General features: G+C 45.5%; 1 protein-coding gene across 4 annotated transcripts in view; it reads left to right on the forward strand.

Moving 5' to 3' along the window:
• The window catches only part of LOC135394860 (leucine-rich repeat-containing protein 70-like), a 404,291-nt gene that overhangs the window by 198,310 nt on the left and 189,829 nt on the right, over positions 1-16,152 (forward strand). For 3 of the 4 annotated variants that reach the window (XM_064625891.1, XM_064625889.1, XM_064625890.1), the window contains one exon: positions 5,706-5,761. In XM_064625891.1, coding sequence (XP_064481961.1) covers positions 5,706-5,761 — 56 coding nt within the window. Of the gene's footprint in view, positions 1-5,705; positions 5,810-16,152 lie in introns of those variants that run through there. The other variant, XM_064625892.1, reaches the window with a different exon arrangement.

A 16,152-nucleotide genomic window follows, 5' to 3' on the forward strand; every position in this document is an offset into this window, starting at 1 on the left:
AAATAAAGGAAAGCGTGTCATCGCCGGAGTCATCGCGATACCACACACCATTGGTCGTGGTTGTTTGGTTGATGTGCCTCACAAAAAAAATAATAATAAGTAAATAAAAAATATCCAATTAGGAGGAGATTTATACATAAAGTGAGTCAGCCTATTTGCGTGGCGACATGCTGCACGACATGCTGCACGTGCAGCATGCACGTGCTATTAGCACGTGCCATTGTGGCGACATGCTGCACGTGCCGCAAAGGTAGGATGAGCGTCATAGCGAGGTCCGAAGCACTACGTTATCCAAAAAGGGTTAGTTCTGCTCTTATGGCAGACTGAAGGGGGGTTTGAAATGATTTTGCTCAGAGCCAAAAACAAGTTGCACTTCCGTTGCTTCGTCACCCTACAAGTGCCCTTGTGGCGCCCTTCCAACAATTTTTGCTCTACAGCTGTCGCACTGCGGTCACAAGAAAGGCGTGAACAAAAATGTATTTGCATATTTATTGGCTCTCGACGCATCTTCTTTATATGCTGTATTTGAATGACTGGAAAGAATAACCGATCCCTTGCGGTGTACCCTATACTACGAATTCAAATTGAAGCATACTGCATGGACATACAGAGAAGAGAGAGAAAAAAATCTGTGACATTTGACAGCAGGCAAGTCGGAGAAGAAGAAGGTGTAGCATGTTATTCTTACAGTCGACTCGTGATCCAACAACACTGAACACGAAGCCTGGCCACGATAGAATGATCCCCTGTCCCGCATCGCAGAATCGAAAAAGGAGAAAAGAACACACACACGCACAAAAAGGCAGGAGAATGGTTGACATGGCGCGAGTCACAGTTGATGGAGTGCTGAGACAAAGTACTGTTAAAGCATTGCGACACAAAGCGCGTCATTTTTAAAGGTTGCTGCTTAGTGTTGTTGTTGTGGCAGAGAGCTTGGCTGGCAGTTTTTTTTTTTTTTCATTTTGCCTCTTCAAAAAGGGGCGGATGTATGAGGGACTAAAAGACACGGCATATAAATGGAGAACGTGCATCCCTATTTGTGCAGCGACGTGCAGCACACTTCTTGAGAGTCGTTTAGAGTCGTCATCCATAAAAGAGTCTCGCTACTCTTCAAGCGCCTGGTCGTTTGCGTACTTCACTTTCTTTTCCTCGACCACCACTTGCCACTCGACGTTGAAAGAACACCGAAAGATGCGTGACCAAATTACAGTTATTTCTGTATATAAGTGAGTTTGAGCGCAGACAGGAAGTAGTAAACCACACAATGTCTGCTGAAGGGGGTATTGCAGACGACGGAAACCCAGTAAAAGGCCGCAGCTTACCTGCATTTACGCTGTTCCAAACGTTTTGCTCGGAACAACAGGGGGGAAAGAATTCCCCGTCGTTGACCTACTTGGATACCGCGTTCCCTGTTTGCCAGAACTTTTCGTGCCGATGCTCGTTAAAACATTCATTCCCAACATACGCTCGTAATGCCGGATACTTCTTGGTGCTCCCGCACAGAGTACAACGGGCATCTCTTGCTTCTCTGCTACGGAAGCTGCCCGAAGAATGTTCCCAATAAAGCTATAAGGAATGCTTTGCTGGATGCCGAGCGTGCCTGACGTTTTTCCTCCGGATTTCTGGAAGCTTCGCTAGAATGCGTTCGTAATAAGTTCGCGCAACGATACGTGACGTGAACTAGAGTGAGCGATAACGCTTGCAACAGCGTACTGTTTAAGCGTTGACCCATACCTACCTCGTCGTTTGACTTTGATCCAGTTGTATAGGAAAATGACGCTTCATTATCCTATCTATAGCATATCCTGCGGCTGGATGACGATAGCTAATTATTTACAACACAATACATTGTTTATTTCAGTGTAATTACAAAACGCAACCGGGTAATAATAATAGCCTGTGTTGCGGTGTCTTAGCGCCAACATTATACACAAAATAATATCTTCTCGGGTAGTCTTCTCCGATATACCTGCAATACTAGACCACGTGCAGATGACAGGGGCTGGCGAATACCCCATGTCCACCTCTCCCCCTCATACACATTACTCTCATTTTAAAAAATCTTATTTGTTGTTTTTTTTCGTTTTTGCTTTTGTTAATTTACCCTTTATTGCATAATTATTCTCTTCTCTTTTTTATTTTGTTGCGGAATAGCAAGCCGACATACTGTTTGGCTGACCTTCCCTTTTTTCCTGTCTCTCTGTTCTCATATATAAATACACCCCCCCACCCCCACGGACACACACACTAATCAGCAAACGCTTCGGTCCCGTTTGGGCAAGAGAGAGAGATACACAGGATGACGATGATATGGGGATGACTTCCGCTCATTGAACAAGACAAGGGTATATTTCATTTCATTTAATTTCATTTAGTTTATTTGTTTCGTTCATACGTAGCATGAACGCCGGGTGTCTGGCAAAAAGCAGCGTAGCTGCTTGACTAAGGCCGGGCAACCGGCTGCAGTGCAGTGTGATCGTTTATGCATATGCCTATGCATAAACGATCGCTTGCAGACATATGTCGGCACAGTTTCCTTAGAAGTCGGCCCAGGACGCACATTCCCTCAGGGCGTGAGTCGTGACGGTGCCCACCTCCGTGAGGCCGACAACAGCGAGCCCTTTCACTAACACCACCACCACCACTACCACCACCACTACCACCATACACGATCGCAGGACAACTTTGTGCGTGTACTATCATGTAATGATGCATGTGTCTCCCTAGCATTTCAAGGATAGGACCTCAAAAACAATCCAAACTGATGTGCGGCGTGAAGTACATTAAATTGCCGATCACGTTGGCGAAGGAAAAGACATTACTGCTAACGCTGAGACTGTTCTGGTGTATTAGGAGATTTCTCTCGAGTCGCTTTGCATAAATACGCAGCCGTAAGATAGATGGCGCGCGTTAAAAGCGAGGAACATTTGGAAAGATAAAATATGTCTCCGGAAAATGGCTTCATTTCGTTGGGCATGAAGCCGTGACGCCCCCGAATTTTTCATTTCAGTTCGGCCCGCAACGGGGAAGCTTTTTTCCTGTTTTGTGAATTTTATTAAAAGGAGATGTAGATAGAATAAAGAAGGAGAAAGAAAGCCATCATTCTCTTATTCTGTCTTATGCACGTTGTCGCTTCGGGTCGTCTTAGAGGCCGTTGCGTTTATTATAAAGTAGAGGCTAGTTATGCGGCGCCGTATACTCGTCACGAGGTAGTCAAGCGTTGTGTGTTTGTTTGTTTGTTTGTAAGGAAAAAAAGAAGGAAAATTGAACTCGTCGTCAAGCGTTGTCTTTGCCATCATGCATACGTATCTCCTGTATAAATTTCATGTCCCTTGTGTGCTAATGAATTATTTAGTTATTTAATTTTAAATATATTGCTAGGCAATAGTTGAACCAATTATTCGTTTTCGTATTCGCCCGCGATAGGGAAGCCACTCACATACACATAAATAGGATGATGTGGTGGATCATTCTCCGCCGTTAGGGAAGCCAATGGGGAATGCTATAGTCAAGTTTGTGGCCATAGCATGCAAGATATAGTTCGAGGCATATAGGCATTTCAGATAGCCTTTTCAGCTGTGAGATCCATTCCTTCTACTATATTATTATCGAGGCACTGCTGAATAAAACGTGCGACTATATGAACTACGGTTGTCGTTATCTATTTCATACTTGAAGGGTTCAGAAGCAAACAAAAACGCACCGACCGAGAAAATGACACACACACGCTATAGGCTCCAGCTATCCGCAACTATGGTTGATAGTTGCAGCCTAGTTATTTATTTATATAACTTTGATAACTTTAACTTTGATAAGTTAATTATTTATGTATTTATTGATTTATGCGTTATGTCGTCTAGTACACTCAGACGGATTGCAAATGCAGGTTGGGGAGAAAAGAAGGAATAAAACACATGTAAATACATTTAATGACTTCCGCTTACTAATGCCGTAGGTTTCATTGAAAAATAGGTTTCATTGCCGTGGTGCTGATGAAAGAAATTCGCCTGCAATCCTGTTTGCAACTTCTGGTAGTGTGGCGCTTTCGTAATTTTCCACTGCTATTCGTATTTGATTTGTAGGCGGTTAGCAGCAGCCATGGCGACGATACTGCCTTGCCTTTTGCTTTGCCAGATCATCGCTTTCCCCCGAATGCCCATGGGACTATTTAGGAGAGAGAGAGAGAGATACATGATGACGATGATATGCGGATGACTATTTAGGAAGAAGAACGTTGACTCTGAAATTTTCGATGCGGTGTACATTCAGGGAAACGAAACGCGATCTAGCAATCGACACGGAACGCTTGCCGATGACGTCCTTAAGGATTCAGTCCTTAATTCTAACGTTCTGTCAGGTTTACGCTGTACCGTGTCACTTCTTACCGTTCTTTTTCTCGAAATACTGGTACTTACACTGTAAACAAGAATCCGTAACTTTACCCAAAAGTGACTGCTAACTGTGTTGCCTGCATATGTGCCGTGAAGTAGTTATGGCAGACCAAAATTCGTTTAGAGTGCACACTGCACAGCGCCCATAAGCAAAAAGAGAGTCACTTGCGTTAAAGGGATATTAAACCACGAAAGCCCAACCGTGCAACGTGCACACCAAACGAACAATGAATCAATTTTAGGCCCAGTTTCAACAGCTCCGACCAACACCAACATTTGACATGAGATCAGTGGCCCCTCAACTTGAATTTAACCCTTAACTCTGCTTCACCAAAGGTGGTTATTGTCAGTGAAACATTCACCACGTTACAAATTAACCCTGTTAAAAAGGAGTTTAGTGATAACTTCAAGTTTTAGCGACCCTTGATCTCGGTTCAAACTTAACCAGCGTTGGCGGAACCGGATCTTACTGATCTTGTCGTACCTCTGGATCACGCGCTCCTAAAACGGACGCATGTGATCCATACCTTCTTCACCAGCAAAAGCTTCCATAGCACTAACGGCCGAGTGGCAGGTGCTCACCTATGCGATCTACCTGCATATTCCCCTTTACATATCCCTCCTTAACCCCAGACAATCATGCCATCACCAGCGGCCTGCCTTGAAGCATATATAGTTCTCCGTGCCGCCGTCAGTCGTGTCATACTTCATGCTTGTACTTCTGGTACTCCTTTACTCCATTCTTCCGTATAATATTCCCATCTCACTTTATCATTCCTTCTTTTGCAACCACACTTCATATCATATCCACTCTTTCAGGAAGAGAGAGAGTAATTTCTCTCCGCTGGAAGGGGGGGGGGGGGGACCGCCGTAGCGCCACTTCGCCACACGACGTAGCGTTACCGAATGAATTCTGGAAAAGCACTTCCTTTCGTCTCTTTTGGGAGGATGCGCAATATTACGAGTTGGTACAGGAACCTCTAGACATACGTCTTCGTGCAAATGAAATGAGATATACCTGCCTTTTTTTACTTGGATGAGCGGGAGCACACAAAAAGCCGTAATAAAATGGCCGGTTTTAATGAGTCACTGTATCAGGGGAGGTACGCAAGTCTGCAGTTTGGAAGCAGAGTTTTTGTTGCAAAGAGGTTTAGTATATTTGCTATAATTTGCTTTGCGTTTCGTGTTCTTTCGAATACATACTCGTGCACCGAAGTGAGTGCTACGTTGTTTTTCTTTGTGTGTTTTCTTTATGTTTTTTTTTTTTTCATTCTATAGTTCTTGTATTTCTCATTATTTATTTTGTCTTTGCAGGTAAGCACGTTCCCCGGAATACAACGCAACAAATTCAGTCTCGTGGGTCAAGAAAAGTATGTTTCCATATGCCTACGTTTTGACGTGTTCCTTGTGATATGCAGGTACTTTATACTATATACAAAATCTACAGAGGCTGTTTTTACGCATAGAAGGGCAGTCTCCATTCTGAATAGCCCGATCAGCGTGTGTTTTCAACTTGCCGTTTCTCTAAGATTATAGCATGATTGTGTCTGTAACTCTCCTTTTCGCTGCTCGAAAATGTCTATGAAGCTCAATTCCTCACAGAAGAAAGAACAAGATGTGTACACCATCTCGATCCCTGATGACAACGTAGAGGAACCAAAGCAAACGAGTGGTCAAAGTCAATTAGGAAAGTAAAAGGCATAGGTGGTGGTGACGATGTTGATGAAAGAGCTCGCCGTTGTCAACATCACAAAGGTGACCAACGTCGCGACTAACGCTCTGTGGGGAATCTGCTTCCTGGGCCGACTTCTAAGGGAGCTGTGCCGACATGTATCTGACAGCGTCTGAGGAAAACCGAAGAAAGACCCCAGACAGCACAGCCGGAACAAGGATTCGCACCCTGGTGGGCACCCTGGTACCCGGCATCGGGTACCGCGCACCCTAGTACCCGATACCCGGCACTCGGGTACCGGGTACCAGGCTCGACGTGGCATGGCCAGCACGCCAACCACTCAGCTACGCGAGCATATAGTCATCCTTCCACATGTGCTTTGTTGTACAGCACGCAAGCACCCATCGTGGTGAGAGAAGCAAGCAGCCGGCTACAGAACACTTTCAACGGCCGCATTTTACGGAACGGAAACTTGAGACCCTTGTGGAAGAGCACAAAGCGAACATGGGCTCCATAGCCGCCACCGGAGATGGGCCACAAGGTCCCGTTGCAAAAGAGAAAGCCAGGACATAGATTACAGAGAGCTTGTCCCATGCATCAGAGTGCAATGATGCCTTATTATAGTCTCACAATTATGTGTCTTCTCGCGATTTCCGAGTACAAGGGAAGATTAAATGTCCACCCTTGGACCACAGACCACAGCCCTGCGCTGCATCAAGCCCAAGAAGCCATAGGAAGAGATTCGTCATTCCCTTCTTCGTTATTCCTGGAGAAGATTACCGCATTAAACATCAAAGAACTACAGCGAATGAAGCGGAAACGACGCTGTGGCCATCATATATCGAGCTGTCTGCGCTATAAACATTGTACACGTAGGTGCACAATAAAAATATACATTGGATAAGAAGAAAAAAAATTTATAGTGCGATGGCGGATGACTTGAAACACCTGTGCTTGATGCAAACGTTCCATGCTACTGTAGCATCAACGAAATTATTCGTTAACGAAACACATACTTTGTAGAATTAAGAAGGGAGCATTTCCTTGAGTTTGAGGAGAGAGACACACACACAAGACAACCCAAAGTACACAGGACACTCTCTACACAGGACAATTTGTTGAATTTTTCCGGAATATTTCCGAGCCACTCAAACTACTTGTTGGGTACATCTTGCTAACATTTGTGCTATTGGATGGCACAAATATTGCGATAAAGCATGCACTACTTTGGGTTGCGGATATATTTGGTGACGCGACATTCGCCCTGTCCGTGCTTCCCAGTGTAGCAGTCCGCGGGCAGAAAAGCTGATAAGGAGTGCGGTGTTCAAGCCTGCTTCGCACATGCAAGTGGTCCGTTATCTTATGTGGTTCTGTTGCTCTGAGCAAAAATGTCAAGTTGCAATAACGAATGTGGTTCCCTACTTTAGTGGAGTGTGGCGTCGTTCAGTGGGTGGTTGCACATGTGTGACGCTCATAGTTGTTGTCGTTCTTTAATATTTACTTACAAACGTACAAGGGTTTCATCCCAATATCAAAGAGGGAACACGCTCAATGGCGAAATAGGACAGAAGTACCGGATGGCGACCGGGTGAGTATGTTAAATCCGTAATAGCTCGCGTCGCGTCCGGAAAGTATTGAATTCAACTTGTGAACAGTCTAAATAGAATGTTTGAAAAATGCGAGGCACGATCAGGCTACCGAGTTCGTAAGAGGATTCCCGTGACGACTATGCTAAGCTGGCAATAATAAACACCACCGAGCAGCAAAGGCTTCACATCGTTTTCTAGATAGTAGAATCAAAAGGCTGCGTTTATATTTTATTTGGTTCCCCTGGCGTACACATTGAGACATTGGAACACGAGCACACTAAGAGGGTGTAGAGAGGCATTCTGTGTGCAGCTGGTTGAAACCAGGCTCTGCGATCACTTTCCGCTTGTCTTTTCTAGCGCTCTCATCCGACATGGAGAGCTATGGGGTGCTGCGACCCGCAATGTCAGAACTACCGTAGAATCTGCACGCACCAGCAACATGACAGTGGGCACGTCCGCCGAGAGGTCTTGCCGTGCCGGCATGTTTGCTTTTGCGTGTACTTTGCATAGATGTTCTCCATCTTTGTATTATTCGACGTCAAATGGGAAGCCGTCTCCAGTGCCGCCTCCGTCATCTCATTGCTCTGGAGGAGGCTGGTATGTTCGCCATGTTCGAGATTCTTCCGGCCCAGATTTGGAGCGAGAGACCTGTTATTCCGCTCCGTCTCCGAGGATCGGAGCGCTCAGTGGAAGATACTACCTATATGAACTGGAGCACATCTTTCGTGGTCACTCTTGTGACAATATGGGAATGTGTAGCCGGCAGCGGAAAAGTTATATCGCTCTTATCCGTTTTTTTTTTTTTTTTTTTTTGCTGATCCGCAGACGCCGTAATTTATTTTGGTTTACTGGAAAGCAGACATAACGACCACCGTCTTCTGGGTTTCCGGATAATCGAGTTTTAGGGTTTCACGCAAAGTACACGATGCTGCTTGTTTCAGTCGTCTGTCCTAGTTCCTACGGCAGATACCTCGTTTCAGTGAACAAGCTCATCCATTCGCTTGACGTCATACCTGATTTCTCTGCAAAGATTTCGCGATATCTTAAAGTACACAATACTGGTTTCGCAAAGACAGTGCGTGACAGATATTCTTAAGGGGACTCTCAGAAGACAACTGTCCTTTAATGCTTTTTCGAATTCTGGCAAGCCTGAGAAATATATTGCGGAGGCCTCTGCGGCCAAATTCGGGACCCCCCCCCCCCCCCCCCCGTCTCCAATGTTCGCATCTTCTTAGGAAGAATCTCTGCCGGCGTCACTTTTGATTATATTTTATTTGGTCACTTTTTATTTTTATTTCTGTATCACGCAACCTTGAGAGCGTCTAAAATTGTAGGCGACGTACTCAGCTTCTCCGCCTAAGATTTCTCGAACTTTGCCGACGAGACTAAAAGTAGACCCTGACTCTCTCGACGCTTAATATTGATAACGTCGACGAAACACCCCATCCTTCAATTTATTGACGCTAACATTTTCCAGTCATTAGGCGTCACGCCCAATATGTCTGCGGATGGCCTTGGACGACACTTTATCATCTTGCTCCATTAAGAGGCTCCTCTTGAAAAAGAACTATAGGGTCGCACTCCGCCCGGGACGTAATGCGACGAACGAATTTCGGAGTGCTATGCGTTGCTGGCTTCAGAACCGAAGCGGCCAAGTTTGCCTCTACTACACTCTAATGGCGCATTCCATTGGCAGAGCTGGGTCAAATTTTTGCCTAGGGAAGGGACACAAACTGTTCCATTGGCAGAATCGTGTCAGACGTTGAATGTTTTATGGGCGGAACAAGGGCAAAAACGTTTGCTCGAAAGAGCAATAGTTTTTGAGCCACGACACCAAGGCTAACCCGGGAAATCACGGGCTCACGCGCTATGCGCAGCGTGTGCTTCGTGCCTCGAACGGTTGTTAGCATTCCATTGACGATACAAACCCGTGTGACCCCGTCGGGAGCATGCACTGAAACCCCACCCAGCGCGGTACAAAATCTGCTCTCCCAATGGAATACGCCATAAGAAAGGGGAAAAGAGGAGCAAATTGGGGATCACTTTAAGGGGTTGCGACAGGTCGTCCCAGATAAACGTAAGAGACCGTTCTTTGCACCGATGTGAACCTGCACTGAAAATTTCACGTCGAAGAGGGTAAGAGAAGCGGAGAAAATGGACGCCACGAATACCGAAACTAACGCGGCTCTGACGTCACAGCGCTCGCCGTCGCCAGTGATGCAGCGCACGAGGAGCCACGTGCTTACGGCAAAAGGTCTGAGTGGAGAGTGAGAAGGAAAGATGTCACACGAAAAGTGAACATCGACTTTTGGAAACATAGACAGAGAGACATCGTGCATCACCTCGACCCTACTCACTAATTTTTGCTGATCACGTGTATCCATGCAGATATAAAATAGACCCTGTGAGGTCCACTGACTAATGCGCAAAGCTAAATTGCCAAATAGCTTTAAAAACTCTTAGGTACTTAAGTGGCATGGCTATGGTTCATCGTTTCGTTACAGCATTTATTATGTGTTACCCACAGAGGTCGAATGTTCCTCAAATATTGGCGCAAGACAAACTCTTCTGGCGTAGTATCGACATTTTAAGAGGAAAGGAAGAAAAACACGAACACACGGTGGGAATGTCAAGAAGAAACTCCGCCACTAGAATCTCACGTGTTCACGTTGTGCCTAATGGTACGGAAAAAAGATTCGACAGAGCATTCGAATCACCAGGGAACATGAACGCACGGTGTCTGAGGTGTCGTTCGAAGCGCATGTTTTCTCAGCAGGAAACCCAACGACACCCTCGAGGGTGATTCCGTACAGTTTCGGCCAATGCCTTCCTCACATTTATCTCGGTGAGAGCGTGATTCGCTTGTGAGATCGCGTGCGCCGGTGCGGTGGATGCCGTGAAATGGATGGCGTGCTGTACGGGTAGAACGTGGACCTCCGGAGCGGGTTGAAGAAAACCCGAAGCAGAAATTGACAGCCTTCTTGTGAAGTACTGTTTTGGACACGCTTGTCTAAAATCTCCAGCCCTTGGCCGAGCGATCCCCTATCGACGATGTCGTGCACGAAGGAACTTTACCAATACCTTCCCCGAGGGGAGGACGCGCTCAACTGCTCTTTCTAGCAGACGACGCCGAGTATGCGATGGTTCTCTCTCCCGACAGGTGGCGGTGCGTCGCCTCCCCTCGGAGACTGTATTGGTATAATTCCTGCGTGCGCGACATCGCCGATAGGGGACTGCTCGGCCACGTGCTGGAGATCTTAGACAACCCTGTCCCAAACAATACATCAATCAATACATACAATATCATTCAAATAGCTACATTTTGTTGGCTTCTCCGTCTGAAATAGGACGTATACACGAGTAGGGCACAGACCAGCCTCATTTGGGCGCTGTCCTTCCTTTCCAGTTCTTCTTTCTGTGATGGTGTACTTCCCATCTTTGTCAACGTAACAGTGGTCATTTTACGTAGCTATGTATAACCGTACATGTGCGGAATATTACTTGTTTCTTCGTCCATAATTTATATTTATATCTGTCTAAAACTGCGGATGTTTTCTAGCTACGCTCAGTAGCATGCTACTGAGCGATAGCTAGAAAATATACGCAACTTGATTTCCATACATCGAAGCATTCGATGTAAGGAAATCAAGTCACCGCATCTCACCCCATCCATCAACCCGCACAGCAGAGTTAAGCGATCATTTATCGAACTGGCGTTTTTTATTTTCTCTCTCTCTCTCTTTCTTTCCCCCCCCCCTCAATTTGGCTAGCCCAAATCTCCTTCGCTCCCTCAGCTGTCATTCATCTCCCGTGTTTCAAACCATGCTCTTATTTTCTTGTACCGTTTTATACCCCTGTGGAGAAGTGTGGGACTTGTCACGATGCCGACTTGTTTCGGTGTCTCGTTTCCGCATTCGCTTCTCCTGAAACGCGGGGCTGTAGTGAAAAGGCAAGTTTCACTGCAGCTGCCGCGTCTTTACGAAATGCCTGGCAGGTGTTGCTGGCATATGCCCCCTGTACTGGGAGGAGTTCTGAGTGATGCTTCCTGAGTCCTTCTTGTCTTTACTTGTTACTTACTCTTAGACTGCTGCACCGCATGGCACGAAAAACTGGACGAAAACTGGCCGAACCGAAATCGGGACCGAACTTTTTTTTGTGCATCACCGCATGCTACCGAAATGCCCCCCGAATTTCGGCCGAAGACTTCTGGCCTTGGGGAACATCGCCTTTCAACCATCCAGGTCAATGAGATAATCCCTGTATTCATAGGGGTAGAAGTTGCACACACGGCAACAGTCACCCCCATTGCTACGTCAGCGTTGCTATGGTTCTCCTTCCGGCTGGATAGCTATTGGACGCATCTACTTTTTCGGTTGGCGTCACTTCCCATTTCGGAGGAGAAATCTGACTTGGCCAGATCGGGCTGAATTCGGCACGGAATTCTGTTGTCCAAAAAAAGTTCGGTCCCGAATTCGGTTCGGAAAGAATTCGGACGCTTTTCGGTCACCGCGTTCTACGTACGTTAAAAATATGTGTGTTGTGGGCGTGTGACGTGTTAATGATAAATCCAGTCTAATAGATAAAACAGTGGATTTGCAGAGTCTAGTAGGGAACTGCAACGAAGAAATCGGGAATGGTCAAAACAACGAGGCAAGATTTCGCTTAGTTTCAATTTTCTTATTTTTATTATAGATTAGGTATGTTGGGTTCTCCGTGTTATCCTCTGTGCCCACTGGAACTCAACCAGGATTAGAATCTGTTCGCCATGCAGTGTCAAACTAATGCAGTTAAACTGCGACTGATACAGCTTCCAAGAGACTACCGATCACACCCACAATCTAATAATTATAATCCAATCTAATAAAAACACAATGACTCATAACACTGTTCCAAAATTCATTTTCTAAGTACAGCTTCCAATGGTAGTCGAGACTATAATTTTCTGTTGGCGCGTTGCTTATTGATAATGCATTATATTGATCGTATTCTATACCGTCTCAAATAGCAATCGCGCGCACAGAGTGCAATGCGGTAATTATGGTAGTCAAAAGTGCAAAACCCCAATAAATGAAATAGACGACAAACGGATAAATCATAAGTCCAGCAGAGCACTATAGCTCTAAAGCGAATTCCAGTTTGATATACTTTTGTTACGCGTATCAGTATCGACGCTGAAGCTTTGCCGTTCTTTTGTGCGAGAGGACATCGAAGAAAAAAATTTTTGCCTGTCGTGTACCGCGTCATTTTTCTTGTCTGATCGAGGATTGAATGGAAGATACGACTGCTGAAGTCAAATATTTCGTCCTCGCTTTCTTACTTTTCATCTCTCCGGGCCACGAGAAGCTGTGTTTTCGATGTTTCCACTTGATTTTTGTTGCTGTCGTCCTGGAATTTCTCAGCGCGAAATGTTGAAGTTTTCGTCGTGACAGCAGTCATAGGAAACATGAATCATTTGCTAGATGTATAGGACATGAAAGTCCTCGCGTACAGTGACCCACGCTGCACGAAATGTCTACAATGCGTACTCTAGTACAGCTCTTGAAGTCGTCTAATCTTGTTGTTATCCTGTTATCTTATTTCCATTCTCATTGTTAACGTCTTGCGTAACGTATTAGTTGTTTGCTCCCATTATGGACTATGTTGAGATGTTTGCTCGGGCTGCCCTTTGACAAATTGTTTTTTCTTTATTTCCTTTTTTGTGCTCTTTATACCCCTTCATTTGTGTGTCCCTTTGTCTGGTTTTCTGCACCAGGGAACTTTGCCAGGATTGCTGTTCTAGTTGTTTTCCTTATTTTCCAGTTACTTTTTATCGTTGTATATTTTCCATAAACCACAAGTACTAAAGTAGCCATTCCTGGCCTCATCAGGACTAACGACGATGATGTTGATGGTAGGAGAAAAATAAGGAGATGTGAGCCCACTTACTGCGGGACAAGCTACTCGGGATCTAGTAGGAAAAAAAAAAGCTTTTGTAAAAAGTTAAGATCTCCGCTGGGGGAGAAGATGGTGAATGATGATGATGAATGTTCAGAGCTCACGCAGCCTGATGCTGCTAAAAAAAAAGGTTATGAATGCTTGAAGATCTCGTAGCTGACTCCCTGGGTGGGCCGGATGCCCAAGCAGTAGAGATAGGGCAAGTGAGGGTGCCCCAGTGTCTTCAAGTTGGCGCTGGAGGACGCGTCGCTGGCAGTCGATGAGAATATGTTGGGCAGTACTTGGAGTATTAGAGCAAGGGCATACCAACCCAGCTTGTGGCGGAAGTATGGGGTGAATGACGTCTAATCGAAGTCGACCGACGATAGGCATAAGGCTACGATCCTTCCGGGATGTCTTGACGCCGTTGACGGGCGGCCTTTCCTGACTCAAACGCCGATTAAGTTGTCACGTTGATGCGGTTAGTCTGTCTTGTCTGGGAACGCTGTGCTGGGACGGGATCCTAACATTTCCTCACTTCCTTCTTGCTTGGTAGCGATGAGAGCCAACCATACGCCGGCGACGAATTGCAACAACTGTTGAAATTGGGCAGTCGTCGAAAAATCTTGAGACTAGTGTTGAGTTTGTGTGTTGTGTGTTTCAGCCTGAGAACCGCAACTTTCCATCAATGTCAACAAACATGCTGGGGATCGCATCGTCTTGGCTTCGGTTGTTGAACACGTGCTGCGTCCGTACGGTTGCTGCCACGAAAGTGTTGTCTTTCGAAACTTTCGTAAAAGAGTAAAAATCGCCGACATTGTGAAAGACATCCAACATGTGAAATGAGATAGTATCCCAAATCGCATACAAAGTAGTTCCAAAAGTGTTTCCGACTGCAATACAAATTACTTGCAAAAGTAATTAATTAGCAAGATGTAATTTAATTTAATTACTTGTAACTAATTACTTTGCAGGTCTGTATCATAATTGTCCTTTCTCTGACCTCTTTTCAAATATGCTATCATTATTAAGCGATATTTGTTACTATAGGAGACCCCTCGAAATATTGATCGGGATCGTCCTCTTAATCCACCATGTTTACCGTGTTACGGCACAGCAATGTCAACTCCCTTCCCCCAAACTGGTGACGCATTCGGTGCTTCCTCCTCTAAGTATAGACTAAATCGCTTTCTCATCAACGACCTGCTATAGACTGCAGAGACAATCGTAGAATGCTTCATCTAATCCAAGTGTTTCCTGCAGTTTACAATTCCACCAGCTCACGTGACATTGTCGTTAGGATGATCGCTTTCCCCGCCAAGACTGGGAAGTGACACGGGTTCGAACCCTGGCACCGGCTGTGTTGTCTGAGGTTTTCCCTGGGTTTTCCGAAGACTTTCCAGACGAATGCCGGCACAGTTCCCCCTGAAGTCGGCCCAGGACGCATACTAACCCACTGTCCCCCACTCCTTCCTGCTGTCCTCTCTCCATCTGTCCACGTCTGTACGCCGCTCATAGCCACAGTTGCTTCGCGGCGCTAACACGGGATTTTTAAAAAAAGTTTACAATTCCACTCGGTTGGTTGGTTTTAAGAAAACATAAAATGGGTATTTTGGCTTCACTAGTGTGAGGCCCCAAACTCCACATCACTTGCACCAGTTACCTTGGTGGAAAACTGCTGTAATGATGATGCCAATGAGGATGATGAAGAGGAGGACGATCATTCAACTCGTAATGCAAGTTTAGTACCGTATTGGAGCGCGTAGTTGTGATAAAACTTAGCACGCAAAAAAATCCGAGCAAAAAAAAAAAAGAAAACTTTTTCGGAATCGGTTTTAATCATAATGATCATCAGTGCAGTTTTATAACGCACAAGCAACTAGGACTAAGTTTTAATTATCGCACCTTATGTACGCGTAGTTATTTTTGTAACCTTTAGACATAGCGGTGGTTAGTCATGCGCTATTTCTGTCTGTCGTGTTTTGAAAGTCTATTTGAAATGTAATTGGGACTTTGTTCTGCGTAAGAACGAAGCGAAGGATTGCCAAATCATGTGATAACATCTGACGACGACGTTGTGTGATTTGGGTTTGCCAATTGGGATCCGTCCGCATTGAGAAACAGGGCTTGCTTGGCACATGTGCGTAAACACACGTTATTCCCTTCAGACTGCTTGAAAGCGTTAAGCCTTTTTGTGCCTTAAGCACGGAGTACACATCCAGCTGATGAATCAGATGTGCCGTTGTGTTCACTGGAGATGCTAAAGCTGACAGAATTGTGCAGGTTGTTATCCACGGCTTTGTGCCGGGCTCTGTGAAGCCTGCAGAAGGCAATCCGCTTACAAACTTCGCCAATAGGTTGCTGCTGCTGATAGTGATGATGATGGTAGGATAAAAAAAATGGAAGTGTAAGCCCGCTCACCGCGGAACAAGGTACTCCACATGTAGTGGAGAGAAAAAAAAAGGAACAAAAACGTCTCAAAAGACGAGAGCTCTGCTATGCTCTTAACGAAGGTGATGAGTGAGCGCTGTGCGCCCTGAAGATGAATCGCAGGCTGTATATGCTCAGTACTTTCATGACGTCAAAG

This window comes from Ornithodoros turicata, chromosome 5 (assembly GCF_037126465.1).
Source record: "Ornithodoros turicata isolate Travis chromosome 5, ASM3712646v1, whole genome shotgun sequence".
In the NCBI taxonomy this organism is placed as follows: domain Eukaryota; kingdom Metazoa; phylum Arthropoda; class Arachnida; order Ixodida; family Argasidae; genus Ornithodoros; species Ornithodoros turicata.